This window comes from Oryctolagus cuniculus, chromosome 1, assembly GCF_964237555.1.
Source record: "Oryctolagus cuniculus chromosome 1, mOryCun1.1, whole genome shotgun sequence".
In the NCBI taxonomy this organism is placed as follows: Eukaryota; Metazoa; Chordata; class Mammalia; order Lagomorpha; family Leporidae; genus Oryctolagus; species Oryctolagus cuniculus.
Window position 1 is genome coordinate 65993892 of NC_091432.1, and position 27954 is coordinate 66021845.

Here is a 27954-nt window from a genome sequence, read left to right on the forward strand (position 1 = left end):
AGGGTTGCTTCTCGGCACAGGGAGCACCGGTGATGAGTTCTGTTGATCTCTTGAACAGTGGTTACACGATGGCTTCCTCGGATTTTTTTTTTTTTTTTTTGACAGAGTGGACAGTGAGAGAGACAGAGAGAAAGGTCTTCCTTTTGCTGTTGGTTCACCCTCCAATGGCCGCCGCGGCTGGCGTGCTGCAGCTGGCGCACCGCGCCTATCCGAAGGCAGGAGCCAGGTGCTTTTCCTGGTCTCCCATGGGGTGCAGGGCCCAAGCACTTGGGCCATCCTCCACTGCACTCCCTGGCCACAGCAGAGAGCTGGCCTGGAGGAGGGGCAACCGGGACAGAATCCGGTGCCCCGACCGGGACTAGAACCTGGTGTGCCGGCGCCGCTAGGCGGAGGATTAGCCTATTGAGCCGCGGCGCTGGCCAGCTTCCTTGGGTATTTTTTTCATGTTTTACATTTATGACATACACTTTTTCTGTATATATATTATTTTACTTTTTAAAATTTTATTTTAAAAAATCATAGCAAAGTAAAGATTTTAAGGGACAAAATGCACATGATTCTTGGTAGTATGGCTGAGTATGAGATGTGGGATGCAGAAACAGAAGCAGGAGAGAGTCTTCTATGTGTACTGGTGGTCACTTGGTGTCCATGTTTAGGCTCCTCCCATCTGCCCCTTGCTCCAGGGTCTTGGTCCCTCTCACGGGGGACTTATTCAGGGTGGGGCAGACTGATGAGTGGGACCTGGGGGTCAGCAGACACAGGGTTTCCTTCTGTCCTTATGTCGTCTTAGGTGCACTTCAGTGTTTCACGTCGTCCCCGCAGCCAGTGTGGGACCTCTGGCCGCACCGTCCATGTTGGCTCTTTCCTCCTCCCTCTGCTCCTCCTGCTCATGCTGCTCAGGTCCCCACAGAAGAGAGCTGTTGAGCCCAGAGTGTCAGTAGTGCTGAGGCTGAGAAACGTGATCTGAAGCCCAAGGTTTGCTTTAAATCCAACTCCTTAGTTCAGACACTGTGACTTTGAGCTGTAACCACTGAGTCAGCATTTTTGTGGCTATAAAGTGGTCATGAGAAATACTACCGAGGCCTGGAGGAGGAAGTGAGGTGAACGTTAGAAACTCAATGCCTGCAATATAGAGGGAAGAGAATTTAGCAAGCAGCAACCGTGGGTATTTTTATTCAAGTTCTGACCCTTGCTGAGGTTTTATTATCACAGAAACTCAGAAACCAAGTTCTCTGATCTTTATAAATAACCACCAGAAGGGGGCAGGGAACCCACCTTGACAGAACCCACTTCAGAGAAAACACCAACATGATTTTTTTTTTTAAGATTTATTTATTTATTTGAAAGGCAGAGTTACATTCAGAGGGAGTGGCAGAAAGACAGAGGTCTTCCATCCACTGGTTCACTCCCCAGTTGGCTGCAACAGCTGGAGCTGCGCCAATCCGAAGCCAGGAGCCAGGAACTTCTGGGTCTCCCACACCAGTGCAGGGGCCCAAGGACTTGGGCCATCCTCTACTGCTTTCCTAGGCTACAGCAGAGAGCTTGATCGGAAGTGGAGCAGCTGGGACTCCAACCGGCACTGATATGGGATGCTGACACTGCAGACGGCAGCTTTACCTGCTATGCCACAGTGCTGGCACCTACCAACTTGATTTTTAAGATTTAAGTGCATGGATGAGTTTTTCATTTTTGCAAATTCTTAGCTTTGTTAAGATGATCAGCAAATCAATGTTGCAAAGAAAAGGCTGCTTTGCTAGCAACAAAATCCACTGCCAAAAAACTTTGAGAACAGCAAATAAAAGTTACTAGAGGGCAGGGTACATTCTAAACCACTGGAAAAGCTAGGGAGCATGGCTGCAAACACTGTTAAGTGCTAAACAGAATGATACTAAAATATGTACAGCAAAGTTGAATGTTTAGTTTTCTAGAAGTTACATTCATTTATGTGTGTGTTGTGGGGGGGGGGGGTTGCTGTCCCCTGCACTTAGGGTGCTGAGCAGCTGTCTCTGGCCTCTGCTGAGGGCCAGCAGCACAACGGGCCACTGCCACAGCTGTGACAACACGAGTGTCTCCAGACACTGCCAAATGTTCCCCCGTGGGACAGAAACCATCCTTGGTTGTGAGCTACTGAGACAGACACAGATCTGAATCCCGGTGCCCGGGCCTGTGGGTGTGTGAACTTGAACAAGTTACCGAGCTCTTAAACCTTAGTTTTCTGTAGCGCGAAGATGTCTATACAGACAGCTCAGCCCCTGACCCGGAGTTCAGCCAGTGGCGGTTATGATGTTGCTAAACCTGCTTTCTTTTGTGCCGCTCTGCCTGTCTTTTTAAAAATAAAATGCCTCTTTGTGTGGCCCGCCGCCAAGACGTCGGACAAGACCTTCTCATCTAAGATCTTCAGAAGACACTGGTTGTTTTATTTGGTCAGTCACCGTAGAGTTCAGTTTTGTTTTGTCCCTAGCCACAGCCTTTGTTTATTTATTTATTTTTTTGAGGAGTTGAATTTTTATGAGAAAGCTCCATGGTACTTGTTTTGCCCAGCTTTGTGACAAGCTCTTCTTCTTCTTCTTTTTTAAAGATCTATTTTATTTATTTGAAAGGCAGAGTTGCAGAGAGGCAGAGAGAGAGAGAGAGGTCTTCTATCCGCTGGTTCATTCCCCAAATGGCCACAGCAGCTGGAGCCATGCCGATCTGAAGCCAGGAGCTTCTTCTGGGTCTCCCCTGTGGGTGCAGGGGCCCAAGGACTTGGGCCATCCTCTACTGCTTTCCCAGGCCACTGCAGAGGGCTGGATCAGAAGTAGAGCAGCTGCGACTAGAACCGGCATCCATATGGGATGCTGGCACTGCAGGTGGCAGCTTTACCTGCTATGCCACAGTGCCAACCCCTTGTGAGAGTTCTTTAGCCGTGGCCTCTTCCAGATGGGCGGTGAGAGCCAGAACGCTGCCTCCCAGTGAGGGTGGCTGTGACAGCAAATCTCATCACTTCCAGTGTCCTACTGGGTCCTGACAGCTTCCACCAGCTCAGCCAGAGCCCCTTTGTCTTCCAAGTCATCTGCGTGAAGGTGACAGTGGCGCAGGCCCTCTGGTGGGCCTTCCCTCACAGATGCAGTAAGGGACCCCCCACCTTAGGATGCAGGGCAGCCATCTCAATGGCATCCAGGTCACGTGCAGCCTCTGCCAGCTGAGCCACCTGATTCTTCACCAGGGCAATGACAGCATCGACCCTTGCTTGGAGGACAGGTGGTCTCTGGGTGGGGGCGTCCTCCTTGCTGGCAGCCTCTGCTTCTCTCGCTTCGTCTCTGGGCTGTCCTTGCAGGCCAGCTTCAGCAGCTGAGTAGCCGTGTGCCAGTCCAGGGGCTGGGTGACAGGTTAATGGCAGGAGGCACTGTCAGCCTCTCACGGAGGAGGGCCCTCTGCCACCGCGGCCAGATGGAGTAGGGCCATTTGACAAAATGTGGGGGAGCCCTTTTGGGCTGGATGTCCTGTCCACTGCCGAAGTTCTCAGGCCTTTGCTCACACGGGATTTACCATCTTCCTGGCCTCCTGCTGCTTTGCAACAGCATGGGCCAGGGCCACCATCTTTCCCTTTTTATTTTATTTATTCTATTTTATTTGAAAGGCAGAACAACAGAGAGGGAGAGAGAGAGGGAGGGAGGGAGAGAAGGAGGCAGAGAGAAAGAGAAAGAGAAAATCTTCCATCTTCTGGTTCACTCCCCAAATGGTTGCAGTGGCTGGAGCTGGGCCAGGCTGAAGCCAGGAGCTCCTTCTAGGTCTCCCATGTGGGTTCAGGGGCATCTACTTGGACCATCTCCCACTGCTTTCCCAGGCACATTAGCAGGGAGCCAGATTGGAAGTGGAGCAGCCAGGACTTGAACTGGCACCCATGCGGGATGCCAGTGTCATAGGCAGCAGCTTTACCCGCTGCACCCCAAGAGAGGCCCCCAGCCTAATTTTCTTGTAGCATCTTGAGTGGCTGGAGGAACAGAATGGCTTTTTAAAAAAGTGTTTTTCTTTTTTTGATTTGAAAGGCAGAGTGTCAGAGAAAGAGGGAGAGATCTTCCATCTGCTGGTTCACTTCCCAAATGCCTGCGACAGCTGGGGCTGGGCCAGACCTAAGCCAGGAGTCCAGAGCTCCATCTCCTACATGGGTGGCAGGGACCCAAGCACTTGTACCGTCGTCTCCTGCCTTCCCAGGTACATTATTAAGAAGCTGGTTTGGAAATGGAGGAGCTGGGACTCGAACCAGCACTGTGATATGAAATGCAGGCATCCCAAGTAGTAGCTTAACCCCCCATGCTGCAGTGCTGGCCCGCCATATAGATCAACTTTCAATCCTCATGTGTTCTTGTTTGAACTGGACAGAGTTGGGAGTATATTATTTTATTTGAATCTCCTCCTGACATAGCATTGTCTAATGTTCTTTGCATATTCATAACTTCTTGAATTAGATTCAGTGCCTAAAGCTGGTTCAGACTTATAGTCATTGGGCCTGTAGGAGTTGGAAAAGTAATTCTAAGGCTTTATTGTTGTTTATTGCTATTGTCATTTTTTTTTAAATGTTTACCCATTTTTATTTACTCACTCATAACAGCCAGGGCTGGGGCAGACCAAAGCTAGAGGCCAGGAACTCCACTTGGTCTCCTATGTGGATGCAGCAATGTTGCATTAGCAGGAAGCTGGATCAGGATTGGAGACAGTACTCAATCCCAGGTACTCCAATATGGAATGCTGGTATCCCAAGTGGTAGTGTAACCCACTGTGCCACAATGCCTGTCCCCCCACTTTTTTTTTTAATTAAAAAGTTTATTTTCTTCTACTTGTAAGAGCAATAGAGAAAGAGAGTGATCGATTTTCCTGTCTACTGGTTCACTCCCCAACATGCCCACAATACTGAGGGCTGGGCCAAGCCACACCAGGATCCTGGGTCTCCCATCTGGGTCTCCCATATGGGTAGCAGGGGCCCAAGTAATTGAGCCATCATCTGCTGTCTCCCAGGTGCATTAGCAGAAAGCTGGATCAGAAGTGTGGAGTAGCTGGAACACAGGCACTCAGATAAGGGATGTGGGCATCTCCAGCAATGGCTTAACTTGCTACACCACAATGCTTGCCCCATTTTTTTTTTCTACTTTAACTCTAAGGCACCAACAGCCTATTAAAGATATTGATTGGTCCTTAAGCTTCATTTTTTTTTTTTTTAGATAAGAATGCTTAAAAATATTAGTAGCCTATAGTTGCTTTAATACATCATCTCATTTAGGTCTTTTTAAATCCATGGGCAGTGAAAAGGGACTAAAACTAGACAGGGAGGGCTTAATGAGCTGTAAGTGCACAGCAGGACGCTATGGTAAGTAGTATGTTCCGTGGTTATGTTATCTGTTCTGTACACTGCTACTGGCAGAGTAAGCCACATGATCTCCTGTGCTGGAAGCAAACAAATACATGATGGTTCATTTGTCCAAGAGTAACTCAGGTTTTTAATTCCACAGTCCATTTTTGTAAAGCCACACTGCCTATGCCTCTGCCCTAAGTCTCTTTGCAGGCTGTGTCTTGGCCTGTCCTGTGGCTACAAGATCAGAGTATAGACATTGGGACTGTGATAAATCATTTTTGCTGTTGCTAACAAGGCTCAGCCCAATACTCTGACTCCATGTGGCTGTCTTGGCCCTTCTGGCCCATGCAGTTACACCTGGCTCCTGAGCATAAGGAAAGTCCTTAGGATCAGCATATTTTGGCAATGTGAATATTTATTAATTTAAAAAATGTTCTGTCTAGTTTTGGAAGACAGAAGAGCTCCTATCTGCTGCTTCTGTGCTAAAGTTGGACTGGGGCCAAAGCCAGAAGCCAGGAACTCAATGCAGGTGTTCTGCCTGTACAGCAGAACCCAATTCCTTGAGCAACTGTGCAGTCTCCCAGGGTCTGCATTCATGAGAAGCTGGAGTCAAGAGCCAGAGCCAGGCATCCAACCCAGATACTCTGATGTGGGATATGAATGTCCTTTTTTTATTTTTTAAAGATTTATTTGAGAGAGTTATAGACATAAAGAGGGAGAGACAGAGAGAGAGGTCCTCCATCCGATGGTTCACTCCCCAGATGGCTGAAATGGCCAGGGTTGGGTCATTCTGAAGCCAGGACTCAGTCAATTCTTCTGGGTTTCCCACATGCGTGCAGGGCCCCAGCACTTCGGCCATCTTCCACTGCTTTCCCAGGTACATCAGCAGGGAACTGGGTCAGAAGTGGAGCCAGGTGAGTCTTTTTTTTTTTTTTTTTTTTGACAGGCAGAGTAGATAGTGAGAGAGAGAGAGAGAGAGAGAAAGGTCTTCCTTTTTGCTGTTGGTTCACCCTCCAATGGCCGCCACGGCCGGCGCGCTGCGGCTGGCACACTGCGCTGATCCGATGGCAGGAGCCAGGTACTTATCCTGGTCTCCCATGGGGTACAGGGCCCAAGCACTTGGGCCATCCTCCACTGCACTCCCTGGCCACAGCAGAGAGCTGGCCTGGAAGAGGGGCAACTGGGACAGAATCCGGCGCCCCAACCGGGACTAGAACCCCGTGTGCCGGCGCTGCAAGGCAGAGGATTAGCCTAGTGAGCTGCGGCGCTGGCCACCAGGCAAGTCTTGAACTGGCACCCATAAGGGATGCTGGCACTGCAGGTGGCAGCTTAACTCACTACACCACAGCGCTGGCCCAGATGTGAGCATCTTAACCAATATCTTAACCACAAGGCTAAACTCCTGAGCCCCTGTTTTTTTTATTATGTGTGTTATCTTAGCTCTTATGGTTTCCTATTGTTCAAGAACACAGAGCAGTCAAATTTTAAGCCATGGTGTATGTTTGATAAGAGCCAAGATTTTTTTTTTTTTAGCAGATTTACTTAAAAATCAAGAAGGCTCTATGTCTCATAATAAAAACAGTCTTGGGGCCGGCGCTGCGGCTCACTAGGCTAATCCTCCGCCTAGCGGCGCCGGCACACCGGGTTCTAGTCCCGGTCGGGGCGCCGGATTCTGTCCCGGTTGCCCCTCTTCCAGGCCAGCTCTCTGCTGTGGCCAGGGAGTGCAGTGGAGGATGGCCCAGGTGCTTGGGCCCTGCACCCCATGGGAGACCAGGAAAAGCACCTGGCTCCTGGCTCCTGCCATCGGATCAGTGCAGTGCGCTGGCCGCGGCGGCCATTGGAGGGTGAACCAACGGCAAAGGAAGACCTTTCTCTCTCTGTCTCTCTCTCTCACTATCCACTCTGCCTGTAAAAAAAAAAAAAAAAAAAAAAAACAGTCTTGGAACTGCTGTGTGATCTGTTTGCCCCCACAGTCTACAGAGTGAAAGATATTTTTATGTCAAGAGTTGCCTAAAATTCTGCTCTCTTCTGCGTAATTTGTGTTTTTAGCTGAGAGAAGAAAAGTTACAGGAGGAAAAAACCTCTGAAGATCAAATCCACAAACTGTTAGCAGAGGATACAGAAACAGGGAAGAAGAAAATGGACGAGCAGAGAAAAAGAGATGAGCCGTCAGTCCTGAAAGCAAACCCGGAGCGGGTGAGTGGCTCAGCCTCCAGAATCCGCAGGCGGCCGGGCGACGCGGGCCAGAGTCCGGTGTTGGGGAACTCCGACCCGTGACGCTCACTGACCATGAGCGCAGGGACAGTGGAGAGCTTAGCGCCCTGAGAGAGCTGCAGGAAATGGGCTGGGCATGGGACAGTGAGACCCATGGGAGGATTCAGGGAACAGACTGGGGGAGGTGAGAGGAAAGCTCCTGTCTCATCTACTACTTGTGACAAGTTTTACGTGTGTTTTGTCATTGTGACTTACGTGTTGTTATCTGGCATTTCAGTTCTATATGTCTTACAGCCTCAACTGGATTCTCCTTAAAGCTTACATTTTATCTGCCTTTGTTCTTTGTGGTGCCCTCAGCAGCACAGTGTAGGGCTTTGATATTAGATGCTTAGTCTAACCTTGACCAGGTGTGACTTCCAGTAGGGCCAAAGCTGGCCTGAATTTCCCTCATTACTTATTTGCTAAGTAAATTACTGGGAAAGGTTGTGTGTTGTATATTCAGCTTACACAAGAAGGTGCTTTTGGAGGCTCCACTACTTATACTCGAATGGTTAATTACAGTTGCATTTTATTTCTTCAGTAAGACACATTGGATTGGACACCCTCTATTACTTGCTGAATGCACTTAACTTAAAGTCTTATCTCTTAAAATATGTTGTTTCAGGTTACCTTTCTGATTAACTGGAATTAATAAAGCTTTACCATATAAAGAGGCAACTTATAGAGTAGGAAAAAATGTCTGACATGTACATTTCAGACAAGTCCTAGTTGTGTAGCCAACGACTTTGGCCCCATTACTTGGTTTCTCTGTGCTTCTGTGTTTTTTTTTTTGTTTGTTTGTCTTTTAGATTTATTTATTTGAGTGGTAGAGTTACAGAGAGAGAGAGAAATAGAGAGAAAGGTCTTCCATTCACTGGTTCACTCCCCAGATGGCCGCACTGGCCGGAGCTGCGCTGATCCGAAGCCAGGAGCCAGAAGCTTCTTCCGGGTCTCCCACGTGGGTGCAGAGGCCCAAGGACTTGGGCCATCTTCTACTACTTTCCCAGGCCATAGTAGATAGCCAGATGGGAAGAGGAGCAGCCAGGACATGAACTGGTGCCCATAGGGGAAGCTGGTGCTGAAGGAGGCTTAGAACATTCATCCGGGAGCTGGCCCCCTGTGCTTCTGGTTTAATGTTTTGCACAGACAATTTCCCTTACCTTCAAAAACTGAAGTGTGTAAGCTCTCTTGGGCTGGTAGTAACCTACCTGCCATGTGCATGTGAGTCCAGTTATAAAATAGCAACAGTAACTTATTAAAAGTAACCACTTGCATTTTACAAGGTTTCAACCTTCTAAAAGATTTAATAAGGGTGAGTGTTTGCGTACTCCTAATGCTCTAAATGTTCACCGCAAAGGGCAAAAGACTGCTACTGGGGAGGGTGCCAGTCAGCTGGGGTAGCTGGCGGAAGATGGGTGATGAGCATATGTCTCAGTGTCTCAGTGTGCCCCCTGACCAACTGTCCCACCGTAGCCCATGGTTTCTTTTCTTTTTTTTTTTTTTTTAATTTTTTGACAGGCAGAGTAGATAGAGAGAGAGAGAGACAGAGAGAAAGGTCTTCCTTTGCCGTTGGTTCACCCTCCAATGGCCGCCGCGGCTGGCGCGCTGCTGCCAGCGCACCTCGCTGATCCGATGGCAGGAGCCAGGAGCCAGGTGCTTTTCCTGGTCTCCCATGGGGTGCAGGGCCCAAGGACTTGGGCCATCCTCCACTGCACTCCCTGGCCACAGCAGAGAGCTGGCCTGGAAGAGGGGCAACTGGGACAGAATCTGGCGCCCCAACCGGGACTAGAACCCCGTGTGCCGGCGCCGCAAGGCGGAGGATTAGCCTAGTGAGCCGTGGCGCCGGCCTGTAGCCCATGGTTTCTGAAGACTGCAGCTCCACCTCTTCACCCCAGAAACACAGACAGAACCACCCAGAAACAGCTTTCTGTTTGGGATAAACCAGCGGTGATGGACCGTGCACCCTTTGCCATGGTCACCGCTCTTTCGGGCCTGGCCAGAACCAGGACTCCTCCGTGGCTGGCCTCTGATGTCAGTTCATGTCGAGATTAAGGAAATTGCTCTCCTGTTTTTCTTCTTTGGCCGCTACGTCTTTGTAAATGAAAGCAAGTGTATCAGCCTAATTTTAATCTTAAGGAGAATCAGGAAGTAGAAATTTTTAGACTCATTTGTTGCTTGAAGCCAGTTTCACACAATTTTCTACGTAAAAACACTCTAATAAAATCTGATGTAAAAACACTTCAACTTTTAGATTTTTGAGATTTTGCTTTTTGTTGTTGCTGTTTTTCAGGACTTCTTTAAGTTTTTGTTGTTGTTGTTGTTTTTAAATGATTAGAGAGGCAGAGACAGAGTGCTCCCATCTGCTGGTTCACTCCCCAAATGCCCACAATGGCTGGGACTGGGCTGGACTGAAGCCCAGGTCTCCCGCGTGGATGGCACCCGCTCAGTTGCTTGAGCCTTCCCTGCTGCCTCTCAGCATCTGCATTGGCAGGAACCGAGCTGTGTGTCAGACCCAGGTACTGCTGTGTGGGACCCGAGTGTCTTACTTACTGGGCTAAGTACTTGTCCCTTTTTCAAGGGTTGTAAAAACTCCATGTCTTACAAGTTTTTGATGTTGAGCTAAAAAACTTCATGTAATTACCCAAAGTTACATTAAACTGGGACCCAAGGGAGTCTCCAGTGGCCTCTGTGGGAAGCCAGTTGAGGGTTAGTTGTTCATTTAGAGTATTATGATTCGAGCTGGGTGGTCCTCTCACTCTCCCACCCCCAAAACTGTAGTGACTCTCCACTTCCTGTGGAACTCAGAACCCTTCCTCTGTGTGAGTGTAGTGTGTCTGTCCATCATCGCATAAACCTCAGAACTCGCGGGGGCAGAGTGGTTTGCTCTCCCCCAGTCATCCACTCTGGGCTTTTTCCTCCTGAAGCCATTGCTGTTGCATTTTCAACCCATTGCAATGCCAGCCCGCTCAATTGCTGAAGGGCTGCCCTCTCTCCATGTCCATGGAACCTGCAGGGATTCCTCCACTCTGATCATCCACTCTCCCTTCCTTCCCCCTACTTCGTATCTTTTTTACAGGGATTATTTTATTCTCTCTCTAATTGTAGTTTTGTATGCATGTGTATTTGTGTTTCTCTGTTAGACAGTAAGTTTATGGAGTATAGGAGATGCGTCTTACCCATTTTAAAATCTCCTGTAGTGCCTTGTACCTCATAAGGATTTGATACATGTGAAATGAATCCCAGTGGAGGGAAGAAGGAGTTTATTATAGAAGTCAAGAATGGAAATACCACAGGCACAGGACCATTTGCTGTGGTACAATTAACTCAATAATATTAATGTAAGTTCTTAGAACAACCCATTATAGCAAGTATAGTTATATTAAAGATTATAAAGCAAAATGAAAAATTACTTGTCACTCCCACATCTTAGAAATAATCCTTGCAAACAGTTTGGTAAATATACTTCCAGCCAGATTTATTCCCTAGTCACATGGACAAGGGCTTCAAAAGCTTCATGAAAAATAGAATTGAAAGATAAATTTATTTTGGTGCAAAAATGTTTGAAATCCATGCATAGTGTTTGCATAATAGGCATTTTCATGATCTGTTAAATACAGTTTTTTACTTATTTGAGAGGCAGAGAGAGAGAAGCAATGTGTTCCCATCTGCCGGTCTGCTCCCTAAATGTCCATGACAGCCAGGAGGCTGGGCCAGGGCTGAACACAATCCAGGCCTCCATATGGTAGAAGGAACCCAAGGACTTGCGTCATCACTGCTGTTTTCCAGGCCCAGCGTTAGCTCCTGGGGTCAGGAGCCAGAGTTAGGCATCAAGCTCAGGCATTCTGGGTTTGGGTGTGGGTGTCTTAACCACCCACTCCACCACAGACATTCTGAAGTACACTCATACATACACATGATACTAGTATATTGTTTCCTTTTCAAAAAATGCACCCTAGTCATACTGCTTTATGACCTGTTTTTAGTTAACTCTAAATCATGGATAGCTTTCTATTTAAGTAAAGAATCCACATTATTTAGTGGTCTCCTAGCATTCTTGACTTTAGAATATATTTAACTGATTAATAACCTATTGATATTTTGCTAACATAAACACCACTGTGATGAAAATCCACTTGTTTCATTAATTCCTTAGAATAAATTAACCAGAAGTAGAATGCCAATGTCAAAGGTAGTATCCTTTTTATTTTATTTTTTAAAGATTTATTTATTGAGAAGCAGAGTTAGAGAGAGAGAGAGAAAGAGAGAGAGAAAGAGGTGTCTTCCATCCGCTGGTTCACTCCTCAGATGGTCACCATGGTGGAGCTGTGCTGATCTGAAGCCGGGAGTTTCTTTTGGTCTCCCATGTGGGTGCAGGGGCCCAAGCACTTGGGCCATCTTCCACAGCTTTCCCAGGCCATAGCAGGGAGCTGGATCAGAAGTGGAGCATCCGAGACCCGGAACCAGTGCCCCTGTGGGATGCTGGCACCTGCAGATGGAAGCTTAACTTACTGCACCACAGCACCGGCCTTTTAACAGTTTGGGTATTTATTACTCGGTTGCTTTCCAGAAATCGTGCATATAATTATACTCTCATTAGTAGTACTAGAGAGCACTAAACTAGTTTCCTCACACCTTACCTGAATTTTTTTTTAAGTACTTCAGGGATTTCATGTACGCATATTTTGTACCATTTTCGGAGTCCTTAGTGCTATAAGCTTATTTTTACCCACGGTGAATGATGAGAGGTAAATGTTGTCCTGTCTTATGGTTCTAGGTTTTGTGGAGTAGAAACCTAGAGGGGTGGGTTAGCTTTTGTCCAAATAATCAGTTGTTGTTATTATGCGACTTCCAATAATTAAAAGGAACTTGGCATGTATCTATTATAAAGCCAACATTTTTCCTAAAACCTTAATAGTATTCAAGTGAATACAAATAAAATCACTGCTTGTTTACTGATGCGGTCCGTGCTTCCAATGGCTACGGGCATGGCTGAAGGAGGCAGAACCATCTTTATTTTAAAGGTGAGGAAGCAGAGGGTCAGAGAGACAAAGCCCCAGCCCCACAGTGAAATGGCAGCCAGGCATCGGAGCTGGGATCTTAGCACTCTTGTACATGGTACTGCGTTGATTATGAAGAGGCCTAAAAGGAGAGAAACTGCCTTCATCTATCTCCTATTGAGTGTTTTGGTCCCAGACTTTTTTGTTTATCCCCAGGGTTGAGAAGAGAATCATAGGAAGTTTGGCGATGGGTTAGTGCTGTTGAAGTTTCTCCAGTGAGTATTTTGTAGGGTTCTCTAAAGAGTGGACAGGCTTCTCTGTGGGCTGCAACCCTTCACCTCCCACTCACAGGCAGCTGTCAGGGGAGTAACGGTGCGGGAGGAACGAAGGGACACTGACCCGACGCCTCGCCTGTCCTCTGTCTCTACAGCTTCCACTTTGATAACCACTTGATCGTTAGATGACTGGTTAATCATTAGATGTTTATTGTTTACCTACTATGTAATGGTAAAGACAGTCTCTTGTGTTTCTGTACACAGAGTTTATTTTGTAAAGCATGATACAGACCTCTAAATAAGAAGCTAAATTCAGTGTGATTAGTTCCTACCTATATGGAAAGAAAAAGATTCTCATATTGAAACACCAGGCAGAACCTCACTAAATGTTGTATGTAAAAGGCATAAATATACTAAAACATACAAAAATGTAAATTGAAAGATTAAAGAAAGGGACTCCAAAGTAAAATGAGGATCAATGAATGGGAAAAGCTGATTCTAGGGGGATTTGGAAGCCTTCCCAGTGGAAGTGATGTTCAAGATGACTCTGAAGAGTGAGTGAGTGTGTCACAGGCAGAGAGTGCACACCGGGGCTGCAGGCAAAGCCGACAGGTACTGGAGGACATTGGGGCCGCAGCTGGGCTGTACGGAGTCCAGGGGGTTCTGTGTGTGGGAACTGATGGGAGGAACGTGACCGAAGGCTGGGGCAAACGTGAAGGCTATTCAGCCGTGTTGAGGTTCCGTCTTTATCCTGAAGCCACTCCCAGCTAAGCCAGGTACTGACAGGATTCTGTTTATGTGCTGGAAAGATAATTCTTGGTAATATGAAGAGTACTGAGCGAAGAAAACCTGAAGAGAATGAAACCACTGAGTGGATTGTTGAAACAGGCGGGAGATGATGAGACTCTAAGGTAGGATGCTGACAGTGAGTCGAAGTGGGAAGATTAAATCTGAGACATCTTAGAGCAGAGTGGAAACAGCCTGGAGATAATTTCGAGAATGATGCTCTGAATTTACAATCAACCTTATGAGTTTATTAACTCTATAATCATAGGCAGATTAAGCACTCTGAGCCTCAATTTTCCATCCGTAAAAGATAATAATCTCTGCTTTCAGTGGAACTGATATAAAGAACAAATGAAATAAAATATGTAAAAGTACTAAGGTACACAAAACTGCTGTGCAAATGTTATTGTGACTTAGAAATAAGGGAAAGAAAAGAGTCATAGATGGCGTGGAGGTTTCTGGATGGCTCAGTGGTCGTGGGGCTTGGCAGTTGGAAACCTACGTTGGGACACAGAAGAGACTTAGATCTGAAACTACATGTGGGATAGATTCCCTGGGAATCCCAGATGGACAGTGTTGACTCCCTTGTCTCCTCACCAGTGTCCTGCGCGCCTCTCAGACTCAGAGAATGAAGAACCTTCTCGTGGCCACTTGACCCAGACGCATCGCTCGGCATTTGTTTCCAAGACCAACTCCTACTCCTTAGCTTTCCTGGCAGGGTAAGAGGCTGATCCTGGATTCAGTCAGGGTTCTTTCACTTTGGGGGTGTGAGATCAAAGGGCCTGGGGGAATGAAGGTATTTGTTGTTGCTACTTTTGGGGGAGGTGGAAGAAGGGGAAAGAGATGGGAACTGATTTTCAAATATGGGTGAGGCAGAAGTGGCTGATCTGAATTTTTAAAGTAGCATTTACCCATTTCTGACATCCTCAGGATAGGACTGCGTAATATCTCTGCTGCAAAGTATGAACCTTTTATCTTGAGGGAAAAGACAATCTTTAGTCTGACAATACCCATGGACTCTCGCTGTTGACTTTAAAATCTAGTAGGCAGTAAAGCCAGTGCATAGACCTAAGATTTCCCTGCATGGATTTCAAGAAGGCAAACTGAACAGTTTTGGAGACCCCTGTCAACGAAGCTCTTGGTCCTTTCGACAGTGGAGGCCCCGTGGAGGGAGGAGGGAGGCGCTGAGTGAACACCGAATGCTGGGAGGGTAGCGCAGGGCTAGATGGAAGAGGTGGGGGGAGGAATGGGAGTGGAGGGAGGAGGGAGGGGTCATGGACTCATTGCTTCGTTCTGCACACGTTTCTGGAGCAGCTAGCACAGGCCCTGCTGGCACAATTCACCTCAGCCTGGGGTTCAGCGCCTCCTCCCCCACCTACCCCACACCACGTGGCACAATCTCTCTCTCTTGCTGCCTTCAAGGACACAGACCTAGACCCTTCCTGTGCTCTACAGGATTTACCTCAAGTCACTCATAAATAAGATGAAAAGCAGCTAGGAATTTTAGAAACTGCTTCCTTTTGTGATCCCTGGCATATGTCTATTTCTGAATCCTTCTGTGTGTGTTCTTGTGGAGCAGTTTGGTTTTTCCTTTGTCATTTCTGAGAGCAAAATTCACGGTATCTCCCTCTCTCTTCAATGCTCACCCTCCAGTGGTGGCAGCCCCTGCTGCAGGCAGGCCCTCCCACATCTGCACGGTGACACCTGTTGAATGGCCCTGTGTTGTAGCAGCTTAGGCGTCATGTAATCAGTCTTTCCATTCATGATCAAGATAGGACTCGCATTGTGTGATGAACTTGAACTATAGAGGCCCTCTAAAGTAAGAACAACAACACAAAAAACAAGATTGCTCGTCAGGATGTGAGCTCCTGATGGTGTATATGGAGATGCCCAGTTACAGTGGGTATAGTTAGTGATTCTAGGAGGGATCTTCTGAAGAGAGAAAGATCGAAACCATCCATTCCAATCAAGTCACAGTGAATACTCTCCAAAGCCAATAAATATTGCTTTACAAACATTAATTGATATCTCAATACTAAATAACTTGGGAAAGTAAATTTGTTAAAATCTGAATACAATGCCAAGAGAAATTACTTACTCCAGTTAGTTGCAGTGGATACTGAACGGGTTGAATTACTTATCACCAATTACAATCCCTACTCTTGTAATTCACTCTCTTAAGGCAGAGCAGGGGTGGGTGATGGGTAGCAGATTAATATGTCATTACTTAAAAATGCCTAGCAAGGGCCGGCGCCGCGGCTCACTAGGCTAATCCTCCGCCTTGTGGCGCCAGCACACCGGGTTCTAGTCCCGGTCGGGGCGCCGGATTCTGTCCCGGTTGCCCCTCTTCCAGGCCAGCTCTCTGCTGTGGCCAGGGAGTGCAGTGGAGGATGGCCCAAGTGCTTGGGCCCTGCACCCCATGGGAGACCAGGATAAGTACCTGGCTCCTGCCATTGCCAACCGCAGCGGCCATTGGAGGTGAACCAACAGCAAAGGAAGACCTTTGTCTCTGTCTCTCTCTCTCACTGTCCACTCTGTCAAAAAAAAAAAAAAAAAAAAAAAAAAAAGCCTAGCAAGGAACTCTGAAAAGTTCTAATGGGTGAAATGGAAAAGCCTATACTGAGGAGTGTGTTCTGAATCTTGTGTGTCTCTGCTACCTCCTTCTTTGCCTGCTCCTGGTCCATCCCTCCCCTTCCTCTTGTCATTGAACCACAGTGGGACTCATTAATAGAATGTTCACTTTAGATTTTATTATTAACAAGTGGTTGCAATCAGCACTACATATATATTTTATATGTTTGTAACATACATATATAAAATATACGTATTTCTAGGGTTCAGGGTTCATTTTCAAATCTTTAAAATATCCAAAGTTGTGGGCTGAGTTCAGTTATTAGTATAATTATTAAAAGAGTGACTTGGATTTAGTTGGTATAGTAAGATTTTTAGGAGATAGTTTGCTGATGTCATGGAACATTAATTATGGTAATTGTGATATGTATCTCTGATTTAGAATATGCCTTTTCCTTAGATATGAAAATACCAAGTTTCAACTCCAAATTATATTTAGGAAAACAATATAGAATGGTTAGTACTGACAATGAGATGTAGCATGTGGATATATTAAAAAAGAATTAGCTTGGTGATAATTGTACAGCAATGTAAGTGTATATGTAATATGATTGAAAGACCAATTTTATGTTAAGTATATATTACCATGATAAAAAATTAACATTGTTTATAGTTTTTGGATATTTCATATTTTTTCTATTAAGCAACAAGAGAATACATTTTCTATGCAAGTTCTTTTCCTGAAAGAGTTCATATTTAAGTCAAATGAGTCTGCCATTTGTTTTTCTTATCTACTTTATAAAAACATGGAGACAAGTGAACAGGTGTGATGATGGGCTGGTTAAGTTGGAAGGAGACAGATGAACAGGTGTGATGATGGTGTGGTTAAGTTGCATGGAGACAGGTGAACAGGTGTGACAATGAGATGGTTAAGTTGTGTGGGGACAGGTGAACAGGTGTGACAATGAGATGGTTAAGTTGTGTAGAGACAGGTGAACAGGTGTGATGATGGGGTGGTTAAGTTGTGTAGAGACAGGTGAACAGGTGTGATGATGGGGTGGTTAAGTTATGTGGAGACAGGTGAACAGGTGTGATGATGGGGTGGTTAAGTTGTGTGGAGACAGGTGAACAGGTGTGATGATGGGGTGGTTAAGTTGTGTGGAGACAGGTGAACAGGTGTGATGATGGGGTGGTTAAGTTGCGTGGAGACAGGTGAACAGGTGTGATGATGGGGTGGTTAAGTTGCGTGGAGACAGGTGAACAGGTGTGATGATGGGGTGGTTAAGTTGCGTGGAGACAGGTGAACAGGTGTGATGATGGGGTGGTTAAGTTGCGTGGAGACAGGTGAACAGGTGTGATGATGGGGTGGTTAAGTTATGTGGAGACAGGTGAACAGGTGTGATGATGGGGTGGTTAAGTTATGTGGAGACAGGTGAACAGGTGTGATGATGGGGTGGTTGTTATGTGGAGACAGGTGAACAGGTGTGATGATGGGGTGGTTGTTATGTGGAGACAGGTGAACAGGTGTGATGATGGGGTGGTTGTTATGTGGAGACAGGTGAACAGGTGTGATGATGGGGTGGTTAAGTTGTGTGGAGACAGGTGAACAGGTGTGATGATGGGATGGTTAAGTTGTGTGGAGACAGGTGAACAGGTGTGATGATGGGGTGGTTGTTATGTGGAGACAGGTGAACAGGTGTGATGATGGGGTGGTTAAGTTGGAAGGAATGTGTCAGTGTAGACTATTGTTGTGAGTCTTGCCTGCATGTGAGCCCATCTTCATTTGGAAAATTCCAGGTAAAGAGGACACTCTGTAGCCGTTTGAAAATGAAATTTCTTTCAGATAGGCAGATAAAATAATTGTTAACCCAAGAATACTCCTAACTTAATGAAAATATAAATATTAACTGACAAAAATTAATTTGCAATATAAATAGGATGCATACATTGTTATAAATTTCTCAAGGCTTGTTTAATTCATTAATTAGTTTTAAAAGTTTATTTCCTTTATTTCTCACTCCCAAATCTGCTACCAAAATCAAACTCAAAATATGGTTGTAAATTCTTAAAGTTCGGCCTGGAAAACGTCTCTGGTTGAGCTGCTAACTTCTCGTTTTCCCGAGAGCTCCGTGTCCAGCTGTGTTTTTGCCTTTGCTCTGTCAGGAGTGTAGGACCTGGGAGGGGTCTGAGACGGGCTGACAGAGTCACCTTAGCTTTCCCGCATGGCATACAGTTTTTAAAAATGACTCTGCTGTATCCTTCTGGTATTTACTCTCCATTAAGGCCAAGTTGATTTATTTATTTATTTGAAAGAGAGATCCTCCATCTGCTGGTTAACCAGTCTTTATTGAATATTTTACTTCACTTCAAATTCTTGGAGATGGAGTATAAATACGCAAAGGAATATAATCAAATCCAATACCCTCTTTCCAGGTTTTTTTTTTTTTTTTTTTTTTTTTTAAGAAGTGATGCAGCAGTGCCACTCCACGTGGAAACTGTATCTTTTTTTATTTTTTTTTTATTTATTTTTTTTTTATTATTTTTTTTTTTTGACAGGCAGAGTGGACAGTGAGAGAGAGAGACAGAGAGAAAGGTCTTCCTTTTGCCGTTGGTTCACCCTCCAATGGCCGCCGCGGCTGGCGCGCTGCGGCCGGCGCACCGCGCTGATCCGATGGCAGGAGCCAGGAGCCAGGTGCTTTTCCTGGTCTCCCATGGGGTGCAGGGCCCAAGCACCTGGGCCATCCTCCACTGCACTCCCTAGCCACAGCAGAGGGCTGGCCTGGAAGAGGGGCAACCGGGACAGAATCCGGCGCCCCGACCGGGACTAGAACCCGGTGTGCCGGCGCCGCCAGGCGGAGGATTAGCCTAGTGAGCCGCGGCGCCGGCCGGAAACTGTATCTTAAGGCAAGATCTTGGGTATGTGATAAGCTCCGGGGAACACTGCTGCCGCTGTTCTGTTACCTACTTTTGGAACACGGGCTCAGAGCTGCAAAGGCCCTTCCCTGTCAGTAGTTAGCCCAGTCCTGGCCTGCTGCAATGGCCTCTCCTGGCCTTGGCTTTACTGCTCCTTCCGCTACACGCCATTGTCACACATCATCCCTTGTGCCTCCCAGTGCTGCCACGGCTCAGCGCCTCCCCGACGACTTTCAACTCTTTTGAGGCCGGGACAGCTCCTTGTTCATTTATTCTGCCTGCAGTACGGAGTGCAGTGCCTGGCACACAGTAGGGGCTCAGCGAGTATTTGTGGAGCATTTGAATGAGGCCAGCCTCAACCCTGTGGGCAGGTCAGACGGGCTTGGCCAGTGTCCAATGTCAGACTGGTGGCACGGGGCGTCTAGGGGGCAGCTTTGGGGGCTGTGGAAGGACTGATGGGCTGACGGCTACTGTTGGATCGCAGTCCATGGGATTACTACCGTATAGGGAAGGGAAGTGGATACTCCTTATAGATTCGACTGAAGGAAGATCTGTTTCCCACCGAGTAGAAATTAGCCAGGGCCGCCTCATTTTGTTTTCTAATGTCCAGAGACAGCCTGAGTCTGCGGTTCAGGGTGTGGCCCATTAGGAGACCTGGAGTGGCTGTGCTTTCTATAAGGTTTATGTGAGGAGTGTTACAGAGACTCACTGGCAGGCATTTAGCATGAGTGCAGGGGCCCAAGCACTTGGGCCATCCTCCACTGCTTTCCCAGGTACATTAGCAGGAGCTGGATCGGAAATGGAGCAGTCGGGACTCGAACCAGTGCCCATATAGGATGCCTGCATCCCAGGTGGTGGCTTAACCCACTGCACCACAGCACTGGCCCCAGTGCTGTGTTTCCTTATACACACATACCTAAGATGAAGTTTAGTTTATAAACTAAACACTGAAAATAACAGCAATAACTAATAATAAAACAATGATACTACACGGATTAAAAGCTATGTGAATATGATCTCTCTCTGAAAATACCTTGCTGGAATAACAGTATCCCCCTTCCTTTGGTGATGATGTGAGGCGATGCAGTACCCAGGTGATGAGATGAAGTGAGGTGACTTGGGCCTTGGGAGGTCGTGCTGTGCTGCTGCCTGAGGACCACTTGAACCCAGGCACTGTGATACCACAGCGGCAGTTCTGATAACCAAGACAGCCTCCATGTGACTTAGGCAGGTACTGCACAGCGCATGGATATGCTGGACCAGGTGTCACCGACGTCGTATGTGCATGGTGCAAGGTTTCAACATGCTACTTAGAATGCAATGTAAGGGCTGGTGCCGCGGCTCACTAGGCTAATCCTCTGCCTGTGGCACCGACACCCCAGGTTCTAGTCCCAGTTGGGGCACCAGTTCTGTCCTGGTTGCCCCTCTTCCAGTCCAGCTCTCTGCTGTGGCCCGGGAGTGCAGTGGAGGGTGGCCCAAGTCCTTGGGCCCTGCACCCGCATGGGAGATCAGGAGAAGCACCTGGCTCCTGGCTTCGGATCGGCGCAGCGCGCCGGCTGCAACAGCCATTTGGGGGTGAACCAACGGAAGGAAGACCTTTCTCTCGCTGTCTAAATCTGCCTGTCAAAAAAAAAAATGCAATTTAAGACGTATGACTTATTTCTGGAATTTCTTGGGTGATATTTTTAGAGCACAGTTGAAAACATGGAAGCTGCAGATAAGGGGGGTCTACTCTACTGTGTATGTCCAGAGCAGGCAGATGGTTGAGGCACACAGCAGGTTAGTGCTTGCGCAGGCCTGGAGGGAGCGGCATGCAGGGGCAGTCACTAAAGCGTATGGCTTCCTTTCTGAGGAGCTGGAAATGTTCTACAGTTGAGCGCTGTGATGGTTAAATAACTGCGACTGCAGGAGAAACCATCAAACCGCATGCTAACAGAACTACAAATACTAGTATAGGCCTGGCAGCAGATAGCTTGGATCGTAAAAGTACAAGGAGAGCAAGGCTGTAACTCAATCTCAGCCACTTGTGTATGTGTGACAGCTGCTCCAGGGCCGAAGGAAGCTTCTGGTTTCTCTCAGTAGTGTCTGTTGGAGGGTCTTCAGGCCAGAGACGGCAGGGAGGGTTCTCTCCAGTCTTTAACTCCCTGGTGAGACCGGGCTCTGCTAGGTCCCAGGGTACGAGCACGAAACCAGTATGGTATAGGAATGTGGGTGACAGCAGCTGAGGCGTGACTATCTAACGTGTGTGTCATGTGTCACCGTTTGAAACCCTGCAAGTGTTGAATCTCTCAGCTTCTCAGCGGCGTGTTTATCGTGACTGCCCTTTGATTATACGTTCAGCTCACTGTGGTTGCAGGTGTATTTTTAGCTTGACCAGAAACCATCTGGTCTCTTTGGCAGTGGGAATTTGAAACCGGTCGCCTCGCAGACCGGGCTGCTTTCTCTTGTTTATGTGTTCGGGTAGCGAGAGCTTCCCTAGACGCGTCGAGTCAGTTCTGCGGCAGAGCAGGAGGTGAGAGCAGTGTCTAGTGTGTAGTTACAGCAGCTGGAGCCCGGGCCCTAGCATCACAGAGGTGCCATGGGTTTAAATATTTGCTTCTGCTGCGTAGGAAACGGAGGCTCGCTTTCCTGGTTCCTTTGTAAGGTAAGTGAGACGGTGCCCGTCTCTCAGAGTTTCTGTGTGGATTCCATGACAGAGTATATTGTAAGACACTCCCCCAGTCCCTGACAGATGATAGGTTCCAAATGAGTGCGGACATTTTCTTTCCTCTCTTTAGGGAGAAAAAAGGATTTCTGTACATATTTTTAAGTCATTTATAAGAAGTTTATTGACTATATCCATTAAGTGCCAGACACAACAGTAGGGTTTGGGGATGTGCAAATGGGTTTGCATCAAGGGGACAGGGCAAGTATTGCTTTCGTTCTTTCCAATCTAAGAACACTGTCAAGTTCACTGCTCTTGACTGTTCTGCGCCAGCATTTAGGAATGCTTTACCTGACCAAACGCTGCAATAGCAACAGTATCATCTGTGCGTTATGTCTATAGTAGTTTTACATTCACGGTTTTAGTGATGCTTAGTGTTAGCATCTGGACTCCTTGGCCCTAGCAGAAGTTCTAGGACTTCAGAGCAGGGCCATGGTAATAAAACCAAGTTTTTGCCCTATTATTCAAATATATTCCATTTGTATCTTAAAAAGATTCTCTGGCGGTGCCAGCAGAAATGGCAGAGTACTGAATTCCAAAAGCCCTCCCCTCCACAACAGTGAATAAACTGGCAAAAAAAAAAAAAAAAATCCAAATCAATCGGAACTCTGGAAATTGTCAAAGTTTACAGCAAACAAAGGAATGCTTAATCAAGGAAAAAACCTCCAAACCATGGCAGTTAAGGAACTGCCACCAGGTTACTAACTGATCACTAAGCCAACAGAATGGGGACTTCAGTGGCCATGCATTACAAAGAACAGACTTTACAAAATTTCAAAAACCTAAGAAATGTCACCTACAACACAGAGCAACGGCAGACCCAGAGGACTGTGATCATCACCACTCTAGGATCTAATAATGCGTCACATAAAGTATGTATGTGACCACATACGTGATGGAATGTGCCGTATACAGCTTAGGTGCAGAAGAAGCTGTGTTGTCTGGCCTTGTATAGACAGACTCCATGATCCTCACAGTGATAACATGACCTGATGCTGCATTCCCCGAAATACATCCCTGTCCTTAAGCAACAAATGTTCAGTTTTCAACAAAAAGTTATGAGTCACGAAACAACAAAGTGTGCCCCCTACATAGTGGGAAGAAGTAGCTGATGGGAATTCTCCTGAAGAACGCCAGGCGTTGGACTCTACTGAGAGAGACTTTATATGCTCAGGAGCTAAGGGAAAATGGACAAAGACATGAAATCATGAAAGCAATTTCTCAGCAAATGAAGAATACCAACAAAGAGAAATTACCGAAGGGAACCAAGTGGAAATCCCAGAGCTGGAAAGCACAGCTGACTGGAAGAGCAGATTTGAGAAGGTGGAAGAATCAACAAACGTCAATCAGGATGGTCCAGTGTGGGAACAGGGAGGGAAACGAAGGAATGAAAGTGAACAGAAGCTAGGGAATCTTAGTACACCGAGTGTCCCCACCAAATAAAAGTGAGAGGGTGGGGTGGGGGAGAGACAGGAATATTTGATGACAGTCATAACTCCAGCAGGCACATTACACTAAGCTGGGCAGCCAAGCAGAACACAGCAGGAAGAGGCAAATCTTCACCTACCAGCTATCTTCAAGAAGAAAAAGAACCGACTTCTTCTCAAACTATGGAGGCATAAAGGCAGCAGGGGACATGGTCAAAGCGCTTTAAAAAAAAAAAAACCAAAACTACTTCTTAACTGAGAGTTCTACATTTAGCAAAACTACCTTCAAAATTAAGGAGAGATTAAATATAGAGTTTGTCACTATTTTGTCATTTGTCTACAGGAAATGCTGAACTGGGGCCAGCACTGTAGCGTGGCAGATAACAGCTGTTGTTTACAACACCAACATACCATAATGGGTGCTGGTTTGAGTGGCTGCTCTGATTCTGATCCAGCTCCCTGCTAGTGTGGTTGGAAAAGCAGTGGAAGATGGCCCAAGTGCCTGTCCCCTTGCCACCCACACGGGAGACCCAAATGGGGCTCCTGGCATCAGCCTGGCCCAGCCCTAGCTGTTGTGGCCATTTGGGGAGTGATCCAGTGGATGGGAGATCTCTCTCTCTCCCTCCCCTCATAACTCTGCCTTTCAAACAAAATAAATCTTTTTTAAAAAAAGAAATGCTAAAAGAAATCCTCCACTGAAATGAAATGGCACTTTCTTCAAATATTCACAAAGAAATAAAAAACATTAATAAAAGTAGCTACATACATGAATGTAAAATTCACTAAAAAAAAAATAAAAAAGGCAACTACAGGGGCTAGTGCTGTGGCGTGGTAGATTAAGTCTCCCCCTGGGTCACCAGCATCCTGTATGGGTGCTGGTTTGTGTCCTGGCTGTTGTTCTGATCCAGCTCTCTGCTTCTGGCCTGGGAAAGCAGTGGGAGATGGCCCAAATACTTGGGTCCCTGCACCTGTGTAGGAGACCCGGATGATCCTGGCTCTAGATCAGTCCAGCTCTGGTCACTGCAGCCATTTGGAGAGTGAACCAGCAGATGGAGGGCTGTTCTCTGTGTCCCTCTCTCTCTGTAACTCTGCCTTTCAAACAAAGAAATAAAAAAGACAACTATATGAAATAATTACAAATATACATTATATGCCCATCAATATATAACAGTTTAATTTGTGTCAGTAATGACTTAAAGGAGGGACATCTATATGGAAGCAAAATTGTTATATACTATTGAAACTTAAGATGTTAATTGTAGTCCCCAGGTCAATCACTAAGAATATAAGCATTCATAGAAAAATAAATAACAAGGGAATCAAAATGGTATACTAGGAAATATCTAGCACAAAAGAAGGTCCTAATGAAGAAGTTCATGAACTAAGAAGGCATAAGACATATTGAAAACAAATAGCAAAATGAGAGAGCATTATCTGTAATTAAATTACATGTAAATGGATTAAGTTCTCCAGTTAATAGGGATTGATCTTTCAAAAAAATTTGCTCCAAGTATGTGCTGAGCACTTTAGATCCAACGACAAATAGGCTGATGTGAAAGGCTGCAGATATTCCATGGGAACAATAGCCAAGAGAGAGCTGGGGAGCTATATTACCAACCAGCACAGACTGTGAGATCAAAATTGTTGTAAGGGACCAATAAAGGCATTAGATAAAGGTGAGAGAGTCAGTCCAGCAAGAAGGTAGAACAGTGATTTATTGCCTAATATCAGATTCATAAATGTAATGAAGCAAAAACTGACAGAATTAAAAGGAATAATAGACATTTCAACAATAACACTGAGACTTTGGCACTTACTCTCAATGGATAGAACATACTGATGAAAGGTAAACAAGAATACCTAAGACTTGAGAAGTACTGTATAGTAACTAAACCTATCAGACATACACACAGCACTCTACCCAACGCAGAATGTACATGGCCCTGAAGAACATGCTCCAGGGCAAGTCTCAATATGGGATAAAACTAATTTTTTAAAAAGATTTATTTTATCTGAAAGGTAGAATTACAGAGAGAGGGAGAGACAGATATCTTCCATCTGCTGGTTCACTCCCCAAATGGCCACAATGGCCGAGCTGGGTCAGTCCAAAGCCAGGAGCCAGAAACTTCTTCCAGGTCTTCCATGTGGGTGCAGGGGCCCAAGGCCTTGGGTCATCTTCCACTACTTTCTCCAGCATATTAACAGGGAGCTGGATTGGAAGTGGAGCAGCTGGGACTCAAACTGGCACCCATAAGGGATGCCAGTGTTGCAAGTGGCAGATAAACCCACCATGCCACAGTGCCAGCTCCAAAACTACAAATAACAAGGAAAACTGAAAAGTTCACAAATATTTGAAAATTAAACATCACAGTTAAACCAATGAGTCAAAGAAAAAATCACAAGAGAATTTAGAAAATATTCTGAGAGGAGTGAGAATGAAAACCAGTATATTAGGACATATTGAATGAGACGAAAACAATGCTTGGGAGAAGTTCATAGTTGTAACAAAGGAGTGGTTAAGAGGCCACTGGAATGCCCAGCTCGTGGCCCAGCTCCTCTGCTTCCGATCCGGCTTCCTGCTGATGCACACCCTGGGAGTCAGAGATGACGACAGCTCAAGTATTTGGGTCCCTGCCATCCACGTGAGAGACCCAGATTGAGTTCCAGGCTTCTGGTTTCAGCCCGGCCCAATGCTGTGGATATTTGGAGAGTGAACTAGAGAGTGAAAGATCACTATCTTCTTGTTTCTTTCTTTAAACTAAAGGAAAAAAGATGTTTGGTTATTTATTTGGAATCTTTCTCTTAAAATTTCAAACTTCCTATTTTAAAAAACTAGAGAAAAGAAGAGTAACTAAACCCACAGGAAGCAAAAGGAATAAAATAAAAGATTAAAATAAATATAAATGATATAGAGAATAAAAAAATAGAGCCAATGAAACCAAAAGTTCTTGGAAAAAAATTGACAAACCTTTAACTAGACCAATCATGAGAAAAAGACAAAGACTAAAATTAGAAAAATGAAGACATTACTCCAGACCTTATAGAAATAAATGATTATAAAAAATACTATGTATAATTTTATGCCAACAGATAAGCTAACCCAGATGAAAACACAGATTCCTAGAAACACAAAAAGTACCTAAACTCAAGTACCTAGAATCTGAATAGACCAAATAGATTAGAACAAGTAATTAAAAAATCATTCAACAAGAAAAGGACAGGACCAGATGTGATTCTAGCAAACATCTTAAGAAGAATTAACATGAATCCTTCTCAAACTCTTCCAAAATTTAGAAGAAAACATTTCCCAACTCAGTCTATGAGGCCAGAATTATCCTGACAGCAAACCCAGACCCCCCCCCCAAAAAAAAAAAAAAAACACAAGGAAAGGAAGTTACAGACCAATATTTCTTATATGTATAAATGTGGATTCCTTCAACAAATACTAACAGATTAACTTAAGTAGCTTATTAGAGTCATAAGCCATAACCATGTGGGATTCAACCCCAACGATCAGTCTGTGTGCTGCACGGTTTTAGTAGAATGAAGGCAGGGAAGGCCACGTGAGCACATCAGAAGAAACAGAAAAGGCAACTGTCAAATCAAACACCCGCTCATGAGAAAAATACTCAACAGGAATAGAAGGGAACTTCCTCAGCCTCATAAAGGGCACCTATGAAAAACCCAGAGCTAGCATCATACGCAACGGGTGAAAGCCCACGGCTTCCCACAGCAGCAGGAACAGGAAGTGGATGTCTGGTGTTGCCATTTCTGTTCAGTATTGTACTTGACATTCTAGCCAGGGCATTTGGGCAAGGTACAGAAATACAGGGCATCCAGATGGCAAAGGCAGAAGTGAAATGGTCTCTGTTTGCAGATAAAATGGTATCGTTCACAGGACTCTGGGGAGTGACCCTGCGGACGGAAGATCTCTGTCTCCCCTTCTCACTGTCTGTAAGTCTGCCTCTCAAATAAATCTTTTTTAAAACTGCATAAAAATAGAACATTTATGAATAAATTTGAACGCAGAGGTGCAACACTTGAACACTGCGAACTACAAAACATTTCTGAAAGAAATCGATGAAGATCTAAATGAAAGGGAAAGCTCATGGGTTAGAAGAGAGCTAATATTGTTGAGATGGCAATAATCCCCCACATTGTTTTTTTAAAAATATTTATTCATTTGAAAGGTACAGTGTCAGAGAGAGAGGGAGAGACAGATGAGAGAGATCTTCCATCTACTGGTTCACTTCCCAAATGGCTGCAACAGCCCAGGCTGGGCCAGGCGGAAGCCAGGAGCCTGAAACTCTATCTGGGCCTCCCATGTAGGTGGCAGGGGCCCAAGCACTTGGGCGTCCTCTGCTGCCTTCCCAGTGCATGGAAGATTTCTATCTGTATTTGTTTCTGCTTCTCTACTGCTCTGCCTTTCAAATAAATAAATCTTAAAAAAAAAAAAAAATAGTTACAAAGTCTGTCATGTTAATCTGAAAACCCTTTTCTCCTATTGTCTACTTTTTCTCTGTTAGGATCACACCAAACAAGTCAAGTATGTCAAATGATAATGCTGTCTCCCTCAGCTCCATATCCCGGTCTCCTGATCCAAGTATACGATATTCATCATAGCATTTTAATCTGCCACCCAGTTAACCTGAACGTCACTACTTTTCTGAGTAGAATACCACTATCAAGCTGACTTCTA

At 45.8% G+C, this 27954-nt stretch overlaps 1 protein-coding gene across 2 annotated transcripts in view; it reads left to right on the forward strand.

The window, feature by feature from the left end:
* The window catches only part of RNF169 (ring finger protein 169), an 84397-nt gene that overhangs the window by 51317 nt on the left and 5126 nt on the right, over window positions 1–27954 (forward strand). Inside the window, exons 3-4 of one of the 2 annotated variants that reach the window (XM_002708692.5) lie at window positions 7379–7525; window positions 14241–14359. In XM_002708692.5, the coding sequence (XP_002708738.2) occupies window positions 7379–7525; window positions 14241–14359 (266 nt within the window). The remainder of the gene's footprint in view (window positions 1–7378; window positions 7526–14240; window positions 14360–27954) is intronic. The other variant, XM_017344708.3, reaches the window with a different exon arrangement.